Source organism: Amblyomma mixtum, chromosome 4 (assembly GCF_055824585.1).
Source record: "Amblyomma mixtum isolate Tamu chromosome 4, ASM5582458v1, whole genome shotgun sequence".
Taxonomy (NCBI): Eukaryota; Metazoa; Arthropoda; class Arachnida; order Ixodida; family Ixodidae; genus Amblyomma; species Amblyomma mixtum.
This window is the reverse complement of record NC_143015.1, coordinates 45,567,149-45,593,494: the sequence shown is the minus strand read 5'-3', so window position 1 is coordinate 45,593,494 and position 26,346 is coordinate 45,567,149. Positions and strand designations below refer to the sequence as shown.

The 26,346-nt window shown below is 47.9% G+C and overlaps 1 protein-coding gene across 6 annotated transcripts; it reads left to right on the top strand.

Annotated features, from left to right (window-relative positions):
• The first annotated feature begins 240 nt into the window (after window positions 1–240).
• On the top strand, window positions 241–26,346 carry LOC149346402 (josephin-1-like). 6 transcript variants are annotated; one of them, XM_089586400.1, is made up of 6 exons: window positions 241–325; window positions 11,907–12,026; window positions 13,636–13,771; window positions 17,173–17,298; window positions 19,379–19,559; window positions 21,153–26,346. In XM_089586400.1, exons 2-6 carry the CDS (start codon window positions 11,948–11,950, stop codon window positions 21,363–21,365), a joined length of 735 nt encoding a protein of 244 aa, XP_089442526.1. In that variant the 5' UTR covers window positions 241–325; window positions 11,907–11,947; the 3' UTR covers window positions 21,366–26,346. The 6 variants fall into 6 exon arrangements, with proteins under 6 accessions (XP_089442526.1, XP_089442528.1, XP_089442527.1 ...); XM_089586402.1 differs by having other exon boundaries at window positions 247–325; window positions 11,910–12,026; XM_089586401.1 differs by having other exon boundaries at window positions 247–325; window positions 11,904–12,026.

Genomic DNA, 26,346 nt, shown 5'->3' with positions numbered 1-26,346 from the left:
GAACCAACTAGCCCGCCAGAGTGTCCTACGATCATGATGATGATGATGATGTAGCCTTCCCTTTGTAACGGGCGGGCGCCTACCAAAGGTGCCCTGGCTGGATAAACACACACATAAAAACACCACTGCCTCCTCCGGAGGAGGAGCCCCTTGGATATGCATCAAGTCTGCTGATCCACGTGGAAAGCAATATCCGGTTCCGCCAACTTTACGCGCGACACCTCGCGGTTTGTTGCAAAAGTTCACCTCAGAGTCAACATGGCGGTTGGATGTTGTGCAAAATTATAGCCCGCTGTAGATGTTTCTTGGATTCCATGCTTTTCAGGTAAGGCTGTCATGTATGAGCGCTGCCGCACGAGTCGTGTGAATGTCTGTAGATGGACGCCACTACCACGAAACTGTCACAGGGCTACTCGTAACATTCTTACGGCCCGAGGAAAGAAAGTGGTTCAATGACCCAAACGCCGCGACGTCGCCTCTAGGTTTCATTTTCGCAATTCCTGCGTCGTGACCCTTTTTAATCGTCAATCTCGTGCAGCACTTGAGGCGGGACGCAGGCGTTCGGACCATCCCCTGCTGGTCGTCTTTCTGGTCCACGAGGTGCATGCTTCAGCTTGGAAGGGGGCAGTCTCATTACAGTCGCCGACATGGTTCGCCTTTTTTTTTTTTCGCTGGACCCCCGACTTCGCAGTATACGTGATTCGAATGCGATATGACCGTCGCACGGCTCGCGTCACTTGTCGCTAGACTCAGCGTTCGCTGGACATCGCTACCAGAGCGTGCCGTTGTGCTCGGTGCGCTCATTGTTTTTCTACGTTTCCGCTTTTTTTTTCTCTCTCCTTCGGTCCCCCGAAAACTCCGCAGCCGTCCCAGTGAGATAACAAGCCAGCCCGACGACGTCGCTAAACCGAAACGTGCTAAATGCCGAACCGACCTGACACAGTTTGTTGAGCGGCGCCTCTCGCGTAATGCCCGACCTGATTATAATTTTCTTTCTCTCTGGTAAAGGGGAAGTTTGTTAGGCGCATTGGCACGACTTGATCGCCTTGAAGTGAACGGGGTTATTTTTTTTTTTTCGTAATTCTCGTCGAGGCGTGCTCGGCGCTCGTGAGATCCTATTTGCGCGTCAAGTCTCTGAGGCTATCTGGAGCTGTGTCGGTGAGACGGAGAGTCGTGTCTCGTACTACTCCCTAGTTTGTTTTGCCCGCGACCTCGCTTTTGAGCCATTACTTCACTTCTTTTTTTTTCCCGTTCTGTCGTCAGGAGTGCCTCTGCCTGTGGAAGCGCATTTAACTTCTTCGATAGCCTGGGGCTTTCAGCGATAAAAAGAAATTTATGCTAGCCGTACCGCGCGCAGCTGTTTCTGGCCGTAGCCTCGGTGTCTCCCCTGGAAAGTCGCGGCTCATGACAGGATTCAGTTGTCGGGCGACGTTCTGTATCGCGTTGCCTACTTTCATGGGTGCATGTCTGCTCCTGACCCTTACTCCTGAACTCTTCTCGATCCGCGCCGCATCTGTTCGCAAGTTTTCACAAAATAGTAGTACAGTATCATTTGCATAATCCATCCTCTATGTTCTTTTGGGCCCTTTCACTTAACAGTGTGAGTGTGTGTGTGTGTTCGTCCAGTTATATTTCATTATGCAGCCTTTGAGTGAGGCCTGCTAGAAAAACTGAATTAGCAATGACCATGCCACTCTGATGTGCCAGCAACGCTCACAATACGTTATATTGTCTAGTGCCGGCAGTGACAGCCATGGATTTTGTGCAGCATGTGACGCTTGAATAGAGGTCACGGGGCGGCAGCTTTTTGAAGGGCTGTCCTCTGGTTTGTGTGACAAAGGGGCGGGTGTCTGGAGGCGTTGCGCTGTCACGAGTCCTTTTGTACACGCTTCATTCTGTAGCAGTGATGCAGTGATTCAAAGCATTGTGGGCAGGCTGGGGCGAAGGCAACCGAACTATGTTCCAGTGTTGTAACTACACTTTCACACCTACCGGGAGAAACTAAAAAGTTGTGGTGTGATACAGCAAAGGTGCGTCGTCGATACTGGCATGTTTGCAGAAATCACCCCTGTGAATTTCCACCAGGCAGTGTGTGAGTGCGACTAGAATACCATGGCACGCTCTGTTTTGTTAGTGTCCGTGACACCTGGGCACTTTGTGCAAGCGTAAGCATTATGCATAGAAAGTGATGGCCCAAATGCATTTGTTGGTTACGTAGTGTTGTCACATGTGGATGTTTCTGACAATCACCGGTCGAGTTTTACTGAAAAACTAGCTTTAGCTTTAATCGGCCAAAACTCTCAGGCTTTTAAGCAGGCTTTTAAGAGATGCAAACATTTCAAATTAAATGTAATGGTTCTGTAACATGCAAGGCGTAGGTCTAAAAAAAAATAGACAGTTAAGCACGGCTAAGCGCATAATATCGTGCAGTAGCGCTAGGGCCTTTAGGGTGAAGGCCTTCATGGTAGATGCCATGAAGGCCTTCACCATAAAGCCTTTACCGTAAAGGCCTTTGACATGAAGGCATTTATTTACCTTGAATGCCTTCACCCAGGTCTTGGCTTATGTGAATGCCTGCCAGGTGTACTACATACCTGCCAGGTTGCCCAAAACCTGCTGGGCAGGTGGACCACCTGCCACAAAGCAGGCTTCAGGGACGTATGTGTATAGGGCGAATTTACGCGTGCCCCAAATCAGATTATGTGCCTATCAGTGCTACTGCCCTAAAAAATGTTTCTATTCAGCCTGTGGTTTTCTGGCATGATGGCCACAGTTGCATGATGGGTAACCTACCTAGGTGGTCCAAATTAATGTGGAGCACTCCACTGCAGCGTTCCTCATAGCCCATGTGTGGCTTTGCCGCATGAAGCCCTGCAATTTTTTAAACTGCATATAACTGGCTGAATCCAAATGCCCAGACTTCTGTGAGGAAGTTTAATGCATAGATTATTAACAGAAAAGAGCTGTGGTAATTTCTAGTAAAAGTAGTTGGTACAAAGTTTAATGCATAGATTATGAACAGAAAAGATCTGTGGTAATATCTCGTAAAAGTAGTTGGTACAGCCACCATGGTTAAAAATGGAGATGATGACATATTGCAATTTGCATGCTCCATAATTCTGCACCTGCTGTGAGAGTGTGTTGTGTGAATGCTGCCTCTGTGGGAAGAAGGATCTACACCTATCAGCGATTTTAGTGCATCCTTCCGTAGTTGTCTGCAGTTCCTTAGTTTAGTTTATTTAGTTAGTTTACATCAATAGAGAGGAATATGCCTGATCTTAGTTAGCTGTTTGGCTTTCACTTCTGCAGAAGAAGATTGCTATCCCAGCATTTGCAGTGACGAGGAAATTGGCAGAAGAAAAATTTTTTGTGCAGTATCAGATTTAGTAAGCCGCATAGAAAAACAAAAATATGGGGACATTGGGACTGGTGTCCATAGATTAAGAAGCGTTTCAGTGTGGCGCTCCAGGCATTGCGGGGCGCATGTTTGGCTGCCTTTTATTCCCAGCATAAAAGGTTGCGTTTGACAGCATGCAACTAACTTTAGGTTCTTATCATTTCTGGGCACTTACTCGTATCGCGAAGGGCACTCAAAGCCAAAGCCATCCGGACGCAGTGCGACAAACTCGTATATTCAACTGATGCATTGTATTACTTTGCACGTGATTAACTAAAGCATAAGTGGCTGCATTTTTTTTTTTTTAGGGGGTTCTTCCACAAATTTGTGTCGACGCTCTTTCATGGAAATTCTGCTCCACTGTGGAGCGGTCGTGTTTCATCTACCTTTTGTTCTCTGCACATAAGGTGTGATGGAATGCACGCAACTAATCTCAGGCTCTTCTTATCATTAGATTAATGGGCCTTCTTATCAGCAAAGAGACTCGAAAAGGTAAAATGCCATGTTTTTAATTAATTTCTTTTTTTTTGTTTCGTTTTCGCTGCTTGCGGCATGTATGGCCTTAGGAACTACAGCACTGGAAAACGTATTGCCATTGTGCCTAGCACTGTGCGGCCTCTCCGTTTAACTGTAACGATGACGAAGCAACCATTGGCAGCCGAGAAGTGCTCCTGTGGTTGTGAAAATATGCCATAGTGTGTATGAAATAATTCATTACAGTTCTTTTTTTTTTTTTGGCAAAGGCGTCAATTTTGGTTTCCACAGCTTGCGGTGCCAGAGGGTAGTGCAATAACCGCCACCAGTTACGTATGCTCGCAGGATACTTGAATGTTGGCTCGTCCGTGCCAGTTGCATCTATCTCCATGCCTTTCTCAGCAGGCAACGGAGCAGTGTATGGTAAGAGTAATTTCGATAACTGTGACAGACAAATGCTAGCTGGAAGATTCGAGGTGAAATCGGTTGGAACTCACCCCGTTGATACATGTTGTATGAATCATCAGCTTCAAATGTGTGGAAGCAGTACATGCATGGCAGCAGTTTAGTTCAGTACATTGCTTCTTCACGTTCCATGTTCGTGTTCGTGCGCTGACAGTTCAAGGGGAGCTTAAGAAATAGTAGAAATAAATGTTTTGCTGCCGGATAACCGTCAGAGCAGCCAGAAAGAGCTACCTAATTAATTTTTTATTGAGAGCAACAGTTGTATGAGGTTTTCCTCAGTGTCCGTTTCATGTGATACTGCATTTGCCACGTTTTGCAAATGCAGTGAAGCAGGTAAGAAAACCTCCTCTGGTTAATAAAACGATAGCATATTGTGACGGACTAGAGGATGACGAAGCGGGCAGTGGCATGGGCAGGAGCGCTCGTGCTAGGCTGGCAGACATTAAATCATATCATCGCCATCGGTCATGCAGTCCTTTCTTCATCGCTTGCCGTCACGTAACATTTGGTGTAAGGTGCGGGGTACTTTCTTCATCCCGGTCCCGGAGCTTAGGAGCCTGTTGTACACCGAGGTCTTCTGTGGAGAGCTCACGGCTTTGCACCTCCCGGCGCTTCCCCCAGCCTGCCAGGTATGCTCTTCACCGCCCTCCCCAAGCCCTGACCAGAAGACACGACGACACAACGACCGCCGCAACTGCCCTGTGACCCCACTCACCGCCCACATGAGAACCCACATGAGAACCCTCATGAGAACCTAGAAGACCCAACGACCTACGACCCCACTGAACCGAGACCGCCGCCACTGACCAGAGAACCCATTGACCACCGACACTCACACGAGAAACAAGTACCCCAGCCCCTGCCGTTGGGTGTGTCCACAGGCCTCGACGTTGACTTCCAGAAACCGGTGGCTCCTCAGTCTTCGTGGACCTGGCTTCACCCGCTCATCATCTCTTTCATCGCGACGGCAAGCCCTTCATCTTCTCTTCCCTGTTCATATGTTCTGCCACGCCTATCGTCACGTCCTGCTTGTCATCGTCTGTGGCATTCTTCTAGTTTGCGCGATCGGGACGATCGCTTCGTGGCCCCGAGTTATGTGACGGACTAGAGGACGACGAAGCGGGCAGTGGCATGGGCAGGAGCGCTCGTGCTAGGCTGGCAGACATTAAATCATATCAGCGCCATCGGTCATGCAGTCCTTTCTTCATCGCTTGCCGTCACGTAACATTTGGTGTAAGGTGCGGGGTACTTTCTTCATCCCGGTCCCGGAGCTTAGGAGCCTGTTGTACACCGAGGTCTTCTGTGGAGAGCTCACGGCTTCGCACCTCCCGGCGCTTCCCCCAGCCTGCCAGGTATGCTCTTCACCGCCCTCCCCAAGCCCTGACCAGAAGACACGACGACACGACCGCCGCAACTGCCCTGTGACCCCACTCACCGCCCACATGAGAACCTAGAAGACCCAACGACCTACGACCCCACTGAACCGAGACCGCCGCCACTGACCAGAGAACCCATTGACCACCGACACTCACACGAGAAACAAGTACCCCAGCCCCTGCCGTTGGGTGTGTCCACAGGCCTCGACGTTGACTTCCAGAAACCGGTGGCTCCTCAGTCTTCGTGGACCTGGCTTCACCCGCTCATCATCTCTTTCATCGCGACGGCAAGCCCTTCATCTTCTCTTCCCTGTTCATATGTTCTGCCACGCCTATCGTCACGTCCTGCTTGTCATCGTCTGTGGCATTCTTCTAGTTTGCGCGATCGGGACGATCGCTTCGTGGCCCCGAGTTATGTGACGGACTAGAGGACGACGAAGCGGGCAGTGGCATGGGCAGGAGCGCTCGTGCTAGGCTGGCAGACATTAAATCATATCAGCGCCATCGGTCATGCAGTCCTTTCTTCATCGCTTGCCGTCACGTAACATTTGGTGTAAGGTGCGGGGTACTTTCTTCATCCCGGTCCCGGAGCTTAGGAGCCTGTTGTACACCGAGGTCTTCTGTGGAGAGCTCACGGCTTCGCACCTCCCGGCGCTTCCCCCAGCCTGCCAGGTATGCTCTTCACCGCCCTCCCCAAGCCCTGACCAGAAGACACGACGACACGACCGCCGCAACTGCCCTGTGACCCCACTCACCGCCCACATGAGAACCTAGAAGACCCAACGACCTACGACCCCACTGAACCGAGACCGCCGCCACTGACCAGAGAACCCATTGACCACCGACACTCACACGAGAAACAAGTACCCCAGCCCCTGCCGTTGGGTGTGTCCACAGGCCTCGACGTTGACTTCCAGAAACCGGTGGCTCCTCAGTCTTCGTGGACCTGGCTTCACCCGCTCATCATCTCTTTCATCGCGACGGCAAGCCCTTCATCTTCTCTTCCCTGTTCATATGTTCTGCCACGCCCATCGTCACGTCCTGCTTGTCATCGTCTGTGGCATTCTAGTTCGCGCGATCGGGACGATCGCTTCGTGGCCCTGAGTTATGTGACGGACTAGAGGATGACGAAGCGGGCAGTGGCATGGGCAGGAGCGCTCGTGCTAGGCTGGCAGACATTAAATCATATCATCGCCATCGGTCATGCAGTCCTTTCTTCATCGCTTGCCGTCACGTAGCAATATGGTTTAGAATGCCTAAGTGCGGAATATCGTGCTGTAGCACTAGTTACAGTGGGCACTTAAGGTTCTTACAGGCTAAAGGCATTTGACCTAAACGCCTTTACCTGGAAGACGTTTACCACGTAGGCCTTCGCCATAAAGACCTTCATCCTTAACGGCTTTTACCCTTAAAGGCCTTTGGCCTAAAGGAATTTGACCTAAAGGCCTTTAAATATGTATGTACGCTCAAAATCGGAAAATGCAACTAGGCTGAGACCCCCTCTGCAGTGGGGATTTGTTTACTTTACTTTTACTCTCGGAGCCAGACAGATTTCTCGGAGTGAAATGCCTACAGGAAGGGGAAAATATGTGACATACCGACAATTTAAAAATCTTTTGTACTGATAACATTGGCGCTCTCTTCAAAGCATGTTTTCATAAAGACCGAGGTAGTCCCGCTTTGAAAATGTTTGACAGTGTCATTTACTTTACGGATGCTTTGCTTGCTGCCGACAAGGTTTTTGCAAAGGTTGTCATTCGTGCTTGCAACAGACGGTTATTCGTCATTGGCGAGACTGCTGTAGTCGCATTATTTGCACGCGCTTCAGAGGGGGCCGCATCGAAATGAGACAGAAGTGACAAGACTGGGCAGACACAAATAGAACGCCATCAGCAGCTCGCTTTTCATCTTATCACTGCGTGTTTGCTGCCCTGATCTCGAGCAGGGCCCGTAATCGGGAGGTGTGTTGTCGAGCGCCACGCTTCAGCCACTGGGCGGGTGCCTCCTCTTCTTCCGCCCACGTCAGTTGTGTTTCAGCTTCCCCTTGTCCATTGTCCACTGCACTCCCCAGCCTGTTAAGTTCAGCATTAGTCAATGGATTGTTTAGATCTAAACCGGCGCAAGGAAACAACATGCACGTGTGGAAATCGGTGTGCGCCCAGAGCGAAACGTTCAAAAAAAGGTAAAACAAATCTGTGTGAGTTTGCCTCTAGTCTGGTGTGAGGTCTGGAGATCTCTCGTGCTTGTGGAACGGGAGATCTAGTCTAGTGGCTGAAGGATCTAGTGGCCGAGAGTCCGGTGGCACGAGGGATCTAGTCTAGTGACCCCTCGTTGGAGGGGCCACTAGTCTGATCCCTTGTGTGAACAGGCCGCCGCGGTGGCTCAGTGGCTATGGTGCTCGGCTGCTGGCCCGAAAGACGCGGGTTCGATCCCGGCCGCGGCGGTTGAATTTCTTGGGAGGAGAAATTCTAGAGGCCCGTGTACTGTGCGATGTCAGTGCACGTTAAAGAACCCCAGGTGGTCGAAATTTCCGGAGCCCTCCACTACGGCGTCTCTCATAGCCTTAGTCGCTTTGGGACGTTAAACCCCATAAACCAACCAACCTTGTGTGAACAAGTGGTGACTTGCACCACTTATGTTCAGTTCTCTTATGTTCAGTAGGCACTTATGTTCAGTTCTCACACATCTGATTATCTGAGCGTGCAACTCAAGGTGTGCTCTGTCACGTGGTTTGTGTGACGTTAATTGCACTGTGATGCCAGGATGTTAGTACAGTGAATGGGCAGGGTGCTAGATGATGTGCGACGCTGATAAATGCATTACCTGCCTGAGTCATTGTCATCTATTACTTGTACGGCTTGGTTGAAAAATTGTGTGAAATGTGGCCAGATATCAGGCTTTCGAGCATTTGAGCTAACCCAGAAGAAGAGCAGTTTAAACAGCTTGGTCATTTTACGGGCACGCCTTTTGGAGGTTGCTAGGGAAGTGCTTGGGGTATGTTCTTTTTTTCTGTTCATGATAGGTGCTGTTGTATCGTAATGCCAATTCACAACACTGGGAATTGGTTGATGCCACTGGGAACCAGTAATGATATGAAGCAGCTTGCCGTAAGAAGCTGCTTACTTGGTCTTTCAGTCAAAATATCCAAAAGCTTAGTGGGAGCTGTGCTAAAGTGGGTAGAGGCGAAAATGTTTTCCGTACCACTTTGACTGCCCTGGATGTCCCACACCTGTTTAATGACTAATACTGATTAACGGTTGATTGCTAATTAATGACGCTTAAGCTTCGCCTTTAGGAGTGGAACATGACAGCGTGTTGCAGTGGGGAACACAAAGCCATCGGGGCACAGAAAGCCATCGCCAAACTGGCGAGATGCCTTGCCAGTTGTAAACACCTTTGAACGCAAGGCATTTTTGAGGGAAGGAAATAGCGCAGTAATTCTCTGTCATCTTGGTGGACACCTGAACCGCACCCTACAGGAAGGGAGGAAATGGGAGTGAAAGAAGAAAACTAATGAAGAAAATGAAAATTGTATTTGAGGAAAGGAAATTACGCAGTAACTGTCTCACATATCTCAGTGGACACCCGTCATCTGTTTGACAGCTGTAGTGTGATAGAAGTTTGGCTGACAGTAAGAGCCATTAAAGGTTTTCGCATTAAAACTGGAACTTATTTATTACTGTAGCCTATGGGTAGCTGTTGCTTGGGAATGGCCTTGGAAAGCAACCACATTGTAGCTGTTCATTCTTCTGTTACAGGACATTCACTTTGTGCTAACGCAGCGCTTAGTTGTGCAGGCACTCAGTGAGCACATCTTATTTAAACTGTGCAGCTACCTTGGAGGGACAAGGGGAAATAGCAAACTAAGCATGATGCCACGCTAAATGCATAGGTTGTGCATCAGGAACACTGCCAAAATTTTTTCTCTACTGCTGAGAAAATCGCAAATGAAATTCCCAATATCCTCTCACATTTTCATGGCACACCAATTGCAGACAAGGTTGCGTCATTTTTGTGGTACGCGTTTGCCGAAGCTCTCCGGTCAGTTAGAGATGCCACCTGTGAGTGAATGCCCTAAAGAGCTTGCGGTTATGAACTTGCCGTTTACTACAGTTACACGCAGGCTGGGTGCATGAGATGCGGGGCAGAAAACTCTGTGCTCGTGTTTGTGTCTCATCTTTTTCTCTGTCGTCTGGTTTTGGCTGTTTTAGTTATGAGGCTCTTGGCGTTTATATGTGCATGCCTTGCTGCTGAGGGGCTGAGGTGCAAGCAGACATCTTCAGTATAGTTTTGCATACAAGGTATAAAAAAAAATAGCAAACAATTCAATTACTGGAGAAATCTTAAAGAACCAAGTCTCTATTCGAGGCCATCACTGGCATCTTGTGACAACAAATGCTTAGTGAGTTTTCTCATTTCATGTATCGTAAAGTGTGCAGCAGTTTTCGAAAGCTTTTAAAACATACATCCTTGAAGGAACAGGGTGGATGTTTAGGTGAGTTGGTTGCTCATGATGAAAAACTGTAGCACTTGAGACAAGGACACAACATAGCGCATGTGTTGTCGTCTTCGTTGTGTCCTTGTCTCGAGTGCTACAGTTTTTCACCTTGAAGGAAGTTTATGTTGTAGTAATGTAGGGTATCTCAGCTCGCATATTGCTATAACAGCTTTCCTTAATGACACCATATGGGTCACATTGTGCAGCAACTGTTTTCCTCAACCACAGGTGTAGCAGGTCATGGCTGAATGTTTACACCTTATTTTCATTAACTGTGTACTTATGTGGACGGGCTGGAGACTGACAGTGTCGTTTTCTTTGGCAGTTAGTTTTGCGCATTTTTATTTGATCTAATTCTCTATGGACATTTCCACCACCTGCCACGGTGGCTCAGTGGCTGTGACATTTGGTGGCTGCGTGCAGAGGTCGTGGGATTGAATCACGGCCATTGGCGGCCCAATTTCGATGGAGAGAAAGTGCAAAAATGCCCATGAGCTGTGCGATGTCGGTGCGTGTTAAAGAACTCTGGGTGGAACAGAGACCTCGACTGTGGCTTCTATTATAGCTCCACGTGCATCTTTGCAATGTTTAACCCCACGCAACACTACATTTCTGCTGCTCCTTCGCCACTTGTCCTGTAGCATCGCTTACATGTGTGCCTGTTGGTGTAATGAATTGTCCTGTTGCATACTCTTTGGTCGCGATTAAACTTTTCGGTTCTTGAGACTGAGGGCTGTATGAGAAAGCAGTTGTTTGTTTATAATATCACTGTTTGGGCCTCCTCTTTTGTACTGTCTACCATTTTATGCTAGCAAGACCAATGCCTTGGTGCATGGTTTTGGTCACAACTTCAACTGCTCAGTTTTCCTTCTAAGCATCAAGCATGGATAGCTGGCATCAACCAGGTTTCATCCAAGCTCTTGAGTTCCGTCTTGTGCAAAACCCTTTATCACTGAATGTTGCCTAGTGGTGGGGAATAGGCTAGAAATTGACCTTAGCCCTTGTACCTTGCATCACCTTGGGCAGTGCTCTGCCAACTGAACCACTAGCCATGTGCTGGGAACGTGTGCTCGCAGAGGTTTAGTTCTACTCATGGTGACACACAGCGCAAAAAGACGAGGAACCAGAGTAGGAAAGACGCAGGACAAGTGCTTGTCCTGTGTCTTTCCTACTCTGGTTCCTCGTCTTTTTGTGCTGTGTCACCATGAAACTTTACCAACTAGCCCAGTTGAACGTCTTGCTAAACCTTAGTTCTACTGTTGGAGCATGCTGGGCATGTCGGAGGACGAAAAGGTTGCTTAAGGCTTGCAGCAGGGAAGACGACGACAATGATGAATGGAACTTGTCATGTATGCGATTTTGAGTGCATTTTGAAATTGTGCCTACCATTGTCGAAGATCTGTTCTGTATATCCTTTTGCTATAGCCAATTCGCTTTTCCCTACCTTTGTTTTGATGCCACGTTTGCTGCCTTTGATTAATATGTTTATATTTGTTTTTTGCACTGTACTAATTGCCCCTGCTACGGTCTTGCAATAAGACCAGCAGTATTGTAAATAAATAAATAAATAAATAAATAAATAAACTCAAATGAACGAGTGCCATAGATTCCCATTCCTGCTGTGCGTGCTTGTCATTCTGTGCCTGTTTTTCAGTGTCAGATTTCGGACAGGGTGTTACACCTTTTTGCGCAGCAGCAGCAGCAGCAGTGCGGTCCCTGTGCAGGGAGGGTGTCCCCATGTACCAGTGCCTGAAATTTGTGGACCGATTCATCCGCAAGGACCACAAGCCCGGACTGGGCTCCGCCGCTGGCTCAGGTGAGGAGGTCCTCCACTGTCGCTGTCCGCCGGATTCGTCTCGGCAATCACCGTTTACCACGTGTGCGCCATCGAGCATGTGCTGCCTGCCCCAATTTTGTCGGCAGATGCCTTAAGGTTGAATGGTGTTGGCCAATTTGAAAAAACCTTTCTCTCTTCGTAGCCTGAAACACATGTTAGAGAATGATGCAGCATGTTTCTCTGGTGGCTTTTCAGCAGGAAGACGCTGGAGGCTAACAAAGAGGGTTCAGCTTAAGTTAAGGACAACACAGCGAGCTGTGGAAAAGAGAAATGATAGGTGTAACGTTAAGAGATCGGAAGAGGGCGGAGTGGGTGAGGGAACAGACGCGGGTTAATGACATCCTAGTCGAAACCAAGAGGAAGAAATAGGCTTGAGCAGGGCATGTAATGCGAAGGCAGGATAACAGCTGTTCCTTAAGGGTAACGGAGTGGACTCCAAGAGAAAGCAAACGTAGCAGGGGACGGCAGAAAGTTAGGTGGGTGGATGAGAAGTCTGCGGGGATACGGTGGCCGCAACTGGCAAAGGACAGGGTTAATTGGAGAGACATGGGAGAGGCCTTTGCCATACAGTGGGCGTAGTCAGGCTGATGGCGATGTTCATAATCCAGGTCTGAAATGTACAGACCTGCACATCATTGTCCTAGTCTAGGTATGTTCTCGTCCACCGAGAAGGGAGAAAAAGCCATTTCGAATTCCCTAGTGGGATTTGCCATAACATCTTTTCATTGGTTATTATATGGTATCTAACGCTTATTTTTGCATTACTGCACCAGCCCACACAGCCTTTCATGCCCGTGCTGTCTGGCAACTGCACGCTCCTGAAGTTCAGTGGAACCTTGCGTGGATGTTATTGCGTAATCCCAGTGCTGTTTGGCCTTTCTTGCCATTTGCTAACCAGTTACAAACCAGAGGAATTTTCGACCAGTTGAAATCTTGTTTGGCTGATGAGGCATTTTGATATTAACAGTTGTGCCTGAATGAACAGAACCTGGTTTAGTCTGCCTGTCTTTACTGCTGAGAGTCAGAGTGATTGGCTGGACTGGGTTAGCAGTCACACTAGTCTTTGGCCTTTCCCAACCGTTGTGCTAGGTTCTCACTCATTTTCATATTGCATAATGCACACCAGCTTACAGTGGCATGCGCACAAGAAAGGCTATGCACTCTGCTAATGACTGGATTACATGCCTTGCTAAATCAGATAGGGACAGTAACAAAACCCCTTGCATTGCATCTCATTGCATCATCTCATTGCATCATGCATCTCATGGCTGTGTAGCCATGTGTATTGTCTGGCCGGTCATAGGGCAGCGTTTCACCTCTGCATTGCAAGCACCTGTCAGTTGACCAGCTGTTGGCATTCCTTGTTTTCCAGAATGACTCTTGAAATTTTCAGCAGGAAGACTTCCTTTGGTTAAAAAAACCAAGCATGAGTAAGCATGTGAACAGGAAAATCTGTTGCGGTTTTCCTTTTCGTCTCATTGTCGCTCATCCAGACGGTTGCCCCTCTGAAACTGGGGCAGCCGTTCCAGCTGAGACCGTGGTCGCCTTAACGTTGCTGTTGTCTTCCGCGGTGTTGTGCATGCTGCAGGTGGCGTAGCAGGTGTGGGGCAGGTGTACCACGAGCGGCAGGTGAAGGAGCTGTGTGCACTGCACGCGCTCAACAACCTGTTCCAGGACGGCCAGGCCTTCACCAAGGGCTCGCTCGACGACATCTGCCACAGGTTGTGCGTGACGCCCCGCTCCTAGTCGGAAACCTATCCCCCTCTCCTCCTACCCCCTATCCCGCATGTCTTCTGCATGCCTTCCGCATGTCCTCCGCATGTCGTCCGCATGTCAGAAGTGTTCTAAAGGCGTAGCACCCATGTAATACGGAATAGTTGAAACTGCTGTCAATTCCCAAGTAAGATGGCACTACCAGAGATGACCACACAGGCCAGAAATGGCACACAACACAACTTCCAGCTGATTTCTTTCTCTGTAAGGAACGTGTGCGTATATATGCCTTGTTCGGTACACAGACTATCTGTGGTTGCGCGACCTTACTTGAGACGTGTGCGGAGCCAAATAAGCCAATGCTAAAATTTTACTGCTGTTAAGACATTGGCCATTCCTTCAGTTAGAACATTGGGGTACAATATGGTTTATGTTGCTAAGCGTCCCAAAGTGACTCAGGCTATTAGAGGCGTCATAGTGGAGGGCTCTGGTAGTTTCGACCACCTGGGGTTCTTTAACTTGCACTGACATCACACAGTACAGGGGCCTGTAGAATTTCGCCTCCATCGAAATTCGACTGCCGCGGCCGGGATTGAATCGTGCCTTTTGGGTCAGCAGCTGAGCACCATGACCACTGAGCCACTGTGGCGGCATTGGGGTACATTAGCTGCAACTGCCGTCCTCATCACGACTCTCATGCACAGCTGCAGTACAAAGTGACCGGCAACAACAGAGGAGACGCACAACACAGTGCTGAATGACAAATTAATTTCTTATAGATATGGCAGCCTGGTACAGTAGAATGTCGATGAATGAACAAAATCCTTGTGCGGGAGCATACGAAATGCATTCATTCGGAGCTGTTTAAGACCGGCTGGATCTTTTTACGGGCTCAGCTCACTACGTGAGGTGTGTACGCATGACTGGCGACCACGACATCGGCAGTGTGCATGCCTCATGCTGCCGCTCACTGCTGTCAGTGCATACGGCACAACTAGTGATGATGGTGTCGGCAATGTACGGGCAGTGCTTGACAGTGTGGTCACGGCTTGAACATTTGTGTCATCCATAGTGGCGCGGAACCGTGCTAGCAGCACCTGAAATTCTGAACATTGTTTACAGTGCACTACGGCTGGAGAAGTTTACGAATTCGTATCAGCTGTGTTTGTATCATGGAGCTTCTGTTGTATGCGTTAATTGTTCTCCAGTAGGAGGAACACTTCCAGAATTTTGTTAAGAGCACGCCAAGGATGCACAGAACAAATTCCTGCCTTCTGCAGTGATTAATCATCAAATTTCCTTTGAGTCCACATACGTTTATGTTGTGACGGAAAACGGCTTTCAAGGTGTGAGGTATAGTACCTCTTTTGCCTGATAACTGTCATGTGAAGTTGTTGCATAAATAAAGCAGCACATTTCAGGCACTCTGAAACGCTTATGCTTTTGAAATAGGCAAAATGAAAACACACTAACTGGAGCTATACCAGAACTGTGCTGTAAAACATAAGGGTGTCGATTTAAAAAAAAAGTATTCCACTGGGTACTATGGCCATGTAACACGAGATTCAGTGCCAGCTATTGCTAGAGCATTTGCAAGGCTAAATGCTCTGTGCATCGCTCCACAGAGTGGCGCCCTCTGTACGCAGGGGCGTGAGCGACACAAAGATTAGTTTGCGTGACTGCCCACAGAGGATGGCACAAATTATTGGTTGGGCCAACAGCGGCGTGCATGCATATGCATTATGTGTGCATTGTTTTGTTGTTGATTTTTAATATACCAGCAGCCCTGCCAACAGGAAATAGAGTTGTCAGCCAGCACTGTGTCGTGGTGCATTCCTTGTCATGCCCACTGCATGTCATGCCATGTCATGCCCACAGCAGCTTGGAACTCCAGTACCAACTTGCTGAATAAGATCTATTGATGAGTTTACTGTGGTCATGTCTGGTGATTGCAGTGAGTCTGCTGATGAGATGTTGGTTCACTGCTAGTAGAAATTGGAGAGAGAAGCATTGCAGTTGAGAAGTTGCAACGTTTCTCGTGCTGTTCTTGCCAGCTACAAATTTCAGCATTGCTGGTATAAACGTGCTCAGCTGTGAGTGCTGATCGATCCTGATGTCAATTGAAGTGTCGAGCGCGCCTCACATGCAACTCTGCTACACGTTCCCGCTCAATCTCAGTATGTGAGGTGGCCTGCTAAACAAGAGGTGGTCGTATAAATTGTGGCCAAAAAAATGGCTTTGTAAGAAGGAAAGGTAAACAAAAACACTTCTGATAAATAGTCCCGTGACTGTGGTGCACCTACAGGAAGTTCCATCACAAATGAATGCTGAGCACTGTACCACTGTTCTGTGCACACAGGTGGTCTGCTTTTTAGCACCCAAGCCATCAGTTGGCGTTGACAATGTGGACATAGTTTTTGACGTTAAGGCATACCACCGAATCAGATGAAAACTATTTTAAGATTTTATAGCTTTTATGCAGTACCTTTCTGCATGTTTATTTTTGTTTTATTTGACTGTTTCCTGAGTACGAGGGTACCAGCCCTTGATCGCACTTCAGAAACCGGATTGGAGTTGATATATGGGTGATATATGGGTTCGGGAAATCTAGAACGGAACACCAGCCCTTGATCGCACTTCAGGAACCGGATTGGAGTTGATATATGGGTGATATATGGGTTCGGGAAATCTAGAACGGAACACATTACTGAATGCCCGCCGTGGCACCCCAAAACACAGAAGGTGCCCATGTGCTGTGCGATCTCAGTGCACATTAAAGATCCCCGTGGTCGAAATTATTCCGGAGACCTCCAATGCGGCACCTCTTTCTCTCTTCTTTCTTTCACTTGAACCTTCCTCCCTTCTCTCATGGCACAGTTGAGGTGTGCGCTGAGAACTGAGGCTGTTACTGCACCCTTCCTTTCTTCAAAACCAATTTCTTTTATGTTTTATTGGCACCCAATGAAGTTTCTATGTGTGTGTGGAAAAGTTTTTTTTTTTTAACAGTTTTCCTCTGGACATATGATCCTTGTCATGCTTTTTTCAACTTTTAAAGGAGTACTTGAAGTAAATTTGTTATATACATTTACTATGGGTTGCTAAGTGTAGCTTGTAGCTGTACTTGAGTGCTGATAGCAGCGAACTTAGTATGCAGCCACGTTCTCTTGGTCTCTTGAAAGAATGGTGTTGACGAAATGCGGGACTGCGGGAAAGAAAGCAAAAATTATTATTTTCTTTTTTTTTGTGGTCTGCCTGTGAAAATGGTAGTGTTAACTGTTGCTGAATGCAGGAGTTGCAAACTAACGACATAAAGAACACTTGACAACAGCCTCGTGCCCACTAAAGCATAGGGTGATGCATCGGGGTGGTCCCCGGTTGTCCCCTCCTTCCCCCCTTCTTTTTTGTCGTGCAGCCTGTCGCCCGACCACCTCGTGAACCCGCACAAAAGCATGCTGGGCCTGGGTAACTACGATGTCAATGTCATCATGTCGGCACTGCAGCTGCGCGGATACGAGGCCATCTGGTTCGACAAGCGCAAGTGAGTATGCGCTCTGTGTCCGTCCCGCCACTGTTCGCCTTGCGTTGTTATGATGCTTGCTTTTGTTGCGAAAGCAACACTCCAACAGACAAAGCGAGACCTAGGGTGGGTGCCGTAGCTACGCTGACCTTGTTTCAATTGGTCGAAATGGTCTGGACGTCACAGCGCGTGAATTTCGAATGGCCAATTTTACATTGGCTGGTAACCATGCAACCAGTTAACCCTTTCGCTGTCGGGTGTTTCTGCCCGTGACGCACCCCCAGTGTCGCACACTTCCGGGATGATGGTCCCGCCGTTTCAACGTCAGAATCTGACGATGCGGAACTCGCCTCTTCCTCGGATGAGACGCTGTCAGAGTCCGAATCCGAGCTCGGCTCGTATTTAGAATCTGAAGAGCCACCGCTCCAATGCGCAGAGGAAGGTCCCGCGCGGTCAGCCATATCCGAAAGTAACCGCGCGCAGCGGGGATGTGCTTTCAGTGGGCCGCAAAACGGAGAGAAATGGGACGCTGTGTAATAAAGATGAGAGAGGGAGATGGAAAAAGGCTAAAACAAAGTTAAGGGGCTTTGCTTTTGCTGCTGCCAGCCGCAAGCGAGGGTGCGACGAGAGAGCGAAAGCAGCGATCGAGTCATGTGTCAGTCTCTTTGACTCTCGGAGTGGCAACGGCGCGCGCCCTTGAACTTGAAGCGCAGTAGCTCACACACCTACAGAAGAAAAATAAAAACCTGCAAAACAGCGGCAGATGGCAGAACAACCCTTGGACCCATAACCACACGCCCGCGTCATGATCCGGCGAATGCGGAGCGACCGCGCCACTTAGCAAAGAGGGAGGGGTGGGATGGCATTCGCTCCGTACTCTTCAATCACGTACCAAAACAGTAAGGGGCGAAAATACGAACTTGTAGAAAGATTCAACAGATGGCGCAGCTAGTCCAAGAGCGTCAGCTTTGCGCTCAAGCGTGAAATTTTGAACGCACGATAGAGAACGTACCGGTACGTCAGTGACACTGTGGGGGGGAAGCGCGAAAACGTACCGGTACGTCCGTGACAGTGAAAGGGTTAAAGGGATCGTATAGTGATTCTCCAAGTAAGTGTGGCTGAGTTTAGTGAATCGCGCCATTAGACAATTAGCCGAATTAACCTTTCTAGTCAGACCAGATAAGTAAATAAAACCGAGTAGGAAATTGGTCGAGCTGGGGAATCGAACCAGGGCCTCCGGAGTAGGAGACACGAGCACACGCTAACCACACTGCAATGCCAGCTCGATGGTTTGGAATGAACAAAGGCGCGTCTAGTGAATAGGGTGTCTTTGTTCACTCCCACCTTCCTCCCTTCCCGTTACGGCTAGGTTCAGGTCAGGTTCAGGTGTCCACTGAGATATGTGCGATGGATACATTTCCTCTCCTCAAAAACCAGTTTACCGACGTGCAAGGCGTAGAGCCGAACGGGCGATGGCGTTCTGTGGACTCCCTGGCAGCGTTGCAAGACGCTGTCGCGTTCCACTCTGCCGAGGCGAAGCTTAACATCTTAACCACACATCAGTGACGCAAGCAGCAACACCGCGCTTAAGGCTTTCGCATCGCTGCACTTTATTTATGCAATACGCCCATGTGGGAGTAGGAAAGGGAGTAAGCTGTCCTCCAAAAGGGAGTGTGCTAGAGGAGTTTATTCCCTTTTTACCCCCTCTCTGTTTAGGGTGTAGGAATCCATCCCATGGGGCGAAGTAAGAGGGTGCAATGCATTACAGCCATCACTGCTGCATCTTTGCCCCAGGGCAGGGCAGAAAGCCTGGGAGCTGTGACTTATGTCATTGATTGATCATCATTTCTCAAATACACGGAGATAAAGTGGGTCTAAGATGTTGCACGCTTGGGGAATAATGCTGTGATATTGCCCTGAAGGAATAGAGACACGAGGCATATATTTTTTTTTTTTGAGTGATGCACTACAGCAGGGGTTCTCAAACTTTTTTGCTTGGAGGAACCCCAAAAGCCTTCAATAAGTTCCAGGGAACTTATTCCTTCCTATTCCTTAACCCTTCCTTCCTTGCCCTGACCGGCGGTCGCTGTTTGCGTGGCAGGGACCCGGTGTGCATCGACCTGAGCAAAATTGTGGGCTTCATCCTGAATGTGCCGAGCGAGATGAAGTTTGGCTTCCTCCAGTTTCCCCTGAGCCGCAAGCACTGGATCGCAGTGCGCGAGGTCGCCGGCACCTTCTACAACCTCGACTCCAAGCTCGAGGCACCCATCGCCATCGGCAAGGTCAGTGGCCTGCCTGTGATTGGCGAAGTGATCGGACACTGTGGCATTTGTGCCCCGGGAGGGGTGAAGCAGGCAGGATTGAGCCGCTTCTTTAGTTGAGAGCCCGTTTGCTTGGTACCCTTCACGTTAGTTAACACCGGTGTGTCCAGTGCATTTGCTGTATGCTGCTGTGCTGTCTACCTCGACTCCTCATCCACACTAAAGAGCGGCTTTCACTTGTTCTGGAGGGAAGCAGCTTTTGCACAGAGCACAAGGGCAGAGAACACACAGACTGGCATGTCCTCTGTCTCAGTCTTTTGCACTTGAACTACAGGGATGTTCGAAAGAATGAACTGATTGTAATGAATCTGAATTTTATTAGCAAGTACAGTAACTGCCCGATAGTTCGGACTCCAGTAATTCAGAGTTGTCCGATATTTCGGAATGCACTGAGGAACTGTCCCGAACCTCGCAGGAGCATGTACACATTCGTGACCTATATTTTGGACCCTCTGAAAGCCAAAAGATCGGAGACATTGCAGGCAAAATAAGTCAGAAATCACCTCATTTTTAGTGTGCGGGCACTACTAGGCGCATCTTCCGATTTCGGGCATACGTACAGCCTTTGTCAAAAGTTTGGAGCCCAGGGGGTTCGCTTCTGAGCCTCACTGTCTGGTTCGTAGTGCATCTCCAGCGCTCCAAATTTGCTGAAGGTAAGAAGATTTCTGGTCCTGCCTCCTCCAATGGGCAGGACTACCACGAATGTTACAGGAGCCCCACTGCGAGGCTTAGAAGCAAACCCCCTGGGCTCCAAACTTTTGACAAAGACTGTACATACGTGTCTGAAGCCTGCTTTGTGACAGGCAGCCCACCTGCCCACCAGGTTGTGGGCAACCTGCCTGGTGTGTACACCTGGAAGGCCTTCATTTGGGTAGGTCTTCATGGTAAGTCCTTCTGGGAAAAGGCCTTTATGGTAAAACGCCTTTAGGTCAATAGCCTTTACCACGTACGGACCGTAAGTGCCTACCCTAACTAGTGCTACAGCACGATGTTTCACTCTCAGCCGTGCTAAAATGTCCAGTATTTTATTTTTACTCCTTTCTTCCCACAAAAACCTTTATTAGATCGAGTTGTTGGTAAAGTTAGTTTTGTTATTTCGCGTTGATGGAAACATTGAACCCTATGCGTACCTGCCGGGGAATCAAAATTTGTGTTAGATCAAGAACATCGTAAAATTGGGTTTCATGAGATCGAGCTTTAGCTGTATTCGAAACTTTTAAATGCACTGTTCTTTAATAGCTTGTGATGCGTTGCTGTGTAGTGATCTTCTGTTTGGGGAATTTTTCCCTTTTCGAGAAATTCGAGGAGTAAATTTTTTACTAAAAGGGAATTTTTATGGAGTTTCGACGAGTTTTGAGAGCTTAAATTTTCATTTTTCCCATATTGCCACAGTTCTCAAGCTGCTGCGGGGAAAAATGACCTGGAATAGGGGATTTTGGTCCAGATCGAAGGAATTTTTTATTACAGCATGGATTGGGTCTGTTGCAACGGTATTTCCGAGGTGTCCTCTGAGGGTGCGCCTGAAGCCTGCCTCCTCTTCTTCTCCGTGTGCAGTCCCAGGAGTTGCTGCAGTACCTGCGGGAGCAGATCAAGTGCAAGGACCGCGAAATCTTCATCGTGGTCACGCAGGACATCGGCCGGGTCAAGGGCTGCTACGTCGAAGCCAGGGCAACGCCACCTCCGCGGCAACCGTCACAGCAGACCATGGCACAGCCGCGCGACCACGCGTCACGGACGAGCTTGCGGCATAGAGACTCCTACCAGTGAAAGTGCGTTTGGTCGGACTTTCCGAGTCCGCGTCCGCTATGTTCTGGAACTGCGTAACTGCGAAAAACAACTCCGACCAGTCCCCTCTGCTGCGGTCATCGCCGAGATCGGCTTGAGCCGCGGTGTCAGTGGCGTGCAGCGCCACACTGTCGTCCTCGCCGGCTTCTCGCGCTCTGCGTGCTAGCGGAGTGCACGCTGCGACACATGGTGGGTGACGAACCGATTCTCTCAGCCGCGGCGACGAGTGGCGCCCCCTGCCTGGAGCACCTTGTTGCCAGTTATGCGAGCTTCTTCAGCTGTTCTCTGCCCTTGCGTCGTCGCCGAAGCGAAGGCGGCTCTCACGTTTTTGTACACGGGTGAAACTGTGAGCAGCTTCTCCGCTTGTTCTTCTTTCTCCGCACTCACGTGCCTGCCTGGAGTGATCCGCCGCTCTGCCTTGCTTACTGTATTGCTCCCGTAACCGCGTACGCGTGACAGCGGCAACAGCCCGGTGTTTTATTCGCCCGTGAGGTGGTTGTCCACCAGGGGCGACACTATGGTGCCGCTGCACTGCCTGCCTCCGACACACAAGGTGCCGATCAAATGAACAAAGTTTTTTTCTTTTTCGAGCAGTGCCTCCGTGCGTGCAGCAACGAATCTCTCTTCTGTCGGTGTCGTGAATTCGTCCTGGGTGGCTTGGTTGGAGGTGTGGACTTGGGGTGAAAGCGTCGTCCTTCGCGTCTGTTGCGGACTGTTGTCTGTGTCGGCAAATCGAGTGGGCCTGTCGGCTGCATTGGGGCCCTGTTTTCTTTCCTTGGATTTTTGCAGCGGTTTTGGTCCTAAGTACTGACCCGGGTATTTGTCTGGAGCTTTTTGACGTTTTGTTGTGCCATATAGGCCGTGGCGTTTTGTTACTGAGCTGTAGTGTAGCTTGCTAGAAGGGAGCTGCTGAGACGTTTGTTTGAAAATGGCATGCTTTTTTTTTCACATTTAAAGTTCTAAAACTCCCTATTTGTAGCAGAGAAGCCACTTGGCCTGGTCTGTGAAGCAAAGCTTGAAATGCTTTTTAGCTCCCATGCTTGGTAGCAACTCTGTAAACATTTGTGATAGAAAACTATTGAGTTCAGTCCTACGAAGTGCATAGAGGGCCGTGTTTTTGTTTCAATTCTAGGCATACGTGCAGTGAAAAGAACAAAATGCAAAGGTCGAGTCAAAACCTTCCTTTTTTTTGTATGTACATTTGCATTGTTGGTTGGAACTATGCACAACCAAATTGAGCATGGCATTTGGCCTGTGTTGCACTCGCTGTCTTTGTTTAGAAATCTTAATGGAACCGGAATGCAACCACCATCCTTTTGAGGTGTTTTAACTGCAAGTGCATCATGTTGCACTGAGGTGTAAAAATTACAGACCATTTATTTAATTAAGGCATGTTCAATTTCGCCGCTACACCCTGTCCACTTGTGGAAAAGCGTTCTTGACAGGTGCTGCTAATGCTGGCAGGATATAAATACTCTCGCTTCACTGGAGGGCAGCTTGCAGTTGGCATCTTTTTTATTCAGCTTCTGTTTAAATGAAATTTCGCCAGTGTTGCACTGTGGAAACCAGACTTCGGAATTTCTTGCTCGACAGTGGCCTTTTGCAGTGGTTCTTCTTGCTGTAATTGACTCAGTCACATCTGGGACTCCTTGTCGCAAGACCTTTAAAGTGGCCTTCGACTTTGAAGTTTCGTTTTAGCACACATACTTTGGCCTTGAGGGAACTGCCAAAGGAGTATTGCTTTCTGAAAAGTGAATGTGCGCTCCGAGTTTGGGCCGTGAATATCAGTGGAAGGGTAATAATCATTATAGCAGAAATAGGTGCCTAGTTGAGGATTCGGTAGAGGCAGTCGAGGCTGACTTGAGCAATCCTTCCTTTGACTGCATGTGCTTTGTTATTTATTTGTTTCTGTTTACCACAGGTGTGAGCGGTTACATGTGTCAGAAGTACATTTCAGGGAGCAGGTTACATGGTGTATTGCTAACATGGCATAACAGTTTAACTTTATTTCCATGCCACTGGTAGTATTCGCATTGTCTAGCCCAGGGGGAACTAGCATTGTTTTACGATGCCTAGCGATTGTTCTCAGCATGTTTTCTTAATTTTTTTTTTGTGTGTTCTTGCGTTTTGTTGAATGCACTATTTATAGACATGGGACACCCCTGCTAAATCACATGAAGCCAGTCTTGCTGTCATAAATTTTGAAGAACGACTACAGAAAACTGAGGAAGGATCCACGATAAGGGTTCTGTTGCGAGTAAATGCAGGTGCAGCTTAATGTGACTAAGAACTCCGGGATATTGCTACACCATTGATTAATCTTAAACTGTTGCTCCTGTCTGTGCATCTCGTTATTAGCTAGGTGGTGCGCTAATGAGAACATGTCTTGCTCTTGTATGGAAACCACGGATTGTTTTATGTCCTTTCAATCAGAACTCTATGCACCGAGTACCTTAAACTTCTTTTCTCAGCCCCTTCCCATTTTGTTATTTGTTATGTATAAAGTACTTCAGTTCTTGCATGTAATTTTTAAACATCTTGCGGAAGTAACGAAGATCTGTTTAAAACCAATGTCACATGTCACACGGGGACAAGCTCACATTGCAAAAGGAGGAAAGCAAGGCGTGCTTGAAACGTTTAACGTTTGTTCTCGCGGAAATGGTGACCACGTAGCCAGGAAGAAGCCAAGCTTTTTTTTTTCTTTTTAATCTTCACTCCCCTGTGGGTGACAGAATTAACACTGCTATTGTAAGAAGACACTGTACATATGCTTATGCACGTTTTCTTTTTTTTTTTTATGGACTTGTAGGGAATGTTAAGGTGGAGAGTTACGGCTTTTTCCACTGCTCTGATCATGAGCTTCACACCTCTCCTTTGCTACAGATGTGTGTGTGTGTGTATATATATATATAGTCGGAACAGATGTACAGAAGAGATCCTATTTGTCTGAGATGTTTGAAAGTATTTTACCTAATTAAAGCCCTTCTCTTTGTTTTAACCTGTCCGTCGAGGTCACTGTTAGCAGCTTTCACCACTTTTTCTCCTTTCTTACTGACGGCATATGCTACTCAGTGTCCTGCTTTGATATACACTCTGTGCAATAGGTCAGCGGTGGAAATCACAGCCAGAGGCTGTGTTGAGGTCAAACGAGTGTTCGGCAACAGAGACTTTAGCTTTGCGTTAGTCATTTTCCTTATCTTTTTTTAGAAGGGAGTGAAGTTCTCGGTGATTTCATCTTTGTGCAGTTTTCAGACTGTCTCCAAAAAAAAAAAGTGGTCTTCGCTGTTCTTGCTCTACTGCTTTAGTTGCTCTGAGTTGTGACAGTCCGCTGTGAGCGGGAAACAAAAAAAATATTCGTCTTGGTTCTTTCGTTTAGTCCGGTTTTCACACTTTGCATGGTTTCTTTTGTTATTTGGTGGTGCTACGGTGGAAAGTGTCTCGTCAGTTTGTTGATATCCGGTGGTGTTGAATCAACGCTTTTGTCTACGGCCTACGCGGCTTGTTGCTGAACAAGTTTTGTCTCTCAGATAACTGCTCTTAGTGCTTAATTGTGTACATAGCTCGTTATGTTGTGTTCTACTCTGTCTGCGGAGCTAACAAAAGAGTGCAGAATCAAACTCAGTGGCCATTCATTGTGGTTGAATGCCAGAAAAGCTGCTATTTTTTATCGGGTGTGTGCTGATGACGCTCAAAAAGTGAAGGCACTGGTCAATCTTTTTTTTTTTTTTTTTCACCTTCTAACGCAGTGAGATCTTTTGCATCAGTAACCTCTGCTGGCATGACTCAGTAATCACTCTGGATATTTTTTTGTCAAGTGACTTAAAAAAAAAAAATGCGGTTCTACCATCAAGTCTTACGTGCGCTTGCCATCAAAATGCTGCAGTGTTAACAGTGCCTCAGGGTATGCATTGTTTGCTGTTTGCTTCTCTAATGTCTTGTAATTACCCCGGATGCCCTGATGCACACTAGGGCCACAAGATGCTTGTGCAATATTCCGAACACTGTACTTTTGTATTGCACTTGGGGCTTGGCTTAGAATTGGACAGATATTACTGCCGCGACACCTCCTGTTAGTATAGTTAGGTTTTATTCATGGTTATTCAGTGTATACGAGGCAGTGAAGTAGATTTCAGTCACTGGAGTGATTACCGATTAACATCCAGCTTGGTGCAGCCTTACGGAAACAGAGGAATGCTACCTACCTTTCTCAAACCTGCACTCTGGAAAGTTTGAAGTAGTTGGTATTGCAACTGCAGCAAATATGGTAGTCGACATCACTGGGATTTATGGCCAAGATTTTGCTTGTAGCCGTATAACTGCACTTGGTGGATGTTAATGAGCAATTACTCCTTTGATTAACACTTGATTGCATATCTTGAAACTTGCCAACGGTAAACATGGTATTGATTGTCACAAAGGTAAAGCATTTGTGTGTCTTTAGCTTTATTTCAAGGCAAAAATGTTGCGTGAGCAGCCATGCATGTTGAAATTTGTTTCTTTTCGCTCGACTAACTACAACCTTGTTATTTCTGTACATAGAATTAGCAGGAACTATTGTCGACTTGCTAATTTGGTAGGAGAACTCGTGTGGGCGTGATAATGCAATGCTTTGAAAATTGTCGTAGGTTAAGCTACCTCAGTAACGCATTGTCCAGCTTTGAAGAAAGAATCTGCACCTCGCCGCCGTGTTATGCTTGTTGTGGCATCCTTGGAAAGTGCTTGTGGCAAGACAGCGCTTGTGTTGCATCGGCATGGCTTGTGCTGTAATGTGTTGCAGCAGAGTGCGAGTGACTGTATGCAATTCTCGATCGCCACTGTGGGCCCTGTATTGTGGAAAAGCGAAAGACATTCGAACCTCTTACTGGAACTGATTGAGCTCGTGTTTTACTCTTGAAACTTCTACTCATTCTGTAAAAAGGATATCAGCAGGCTCTGCATTAAAATGCTTTCTTTTCTCTTCGCA

Bases quoted from the DNA above. Each gene is read 5' to 3' on its own strand.
- LOC149346402 (XM_089586396.1), top strand. From the start codon at position 7,807: ATGGATTGTTTAGATCTAAACCGGCGCAAGGAAACAACATGCACGTGT. The intron at 13,772-17,172 runs GTGCGTGACGCC...TTTGTCGTGCAG, and splicing joins GACGACATCTGCCACAGGTT to CCTGTCGCCCGACCACCTCG. The intron at 17,299-19,378 runs GTGAGTATGCGC...TTTGCGTGGCAG, and splicing joins ATCTGGTTCGACAAGCGCAA to GGACCCGGTGTGCATCGACC.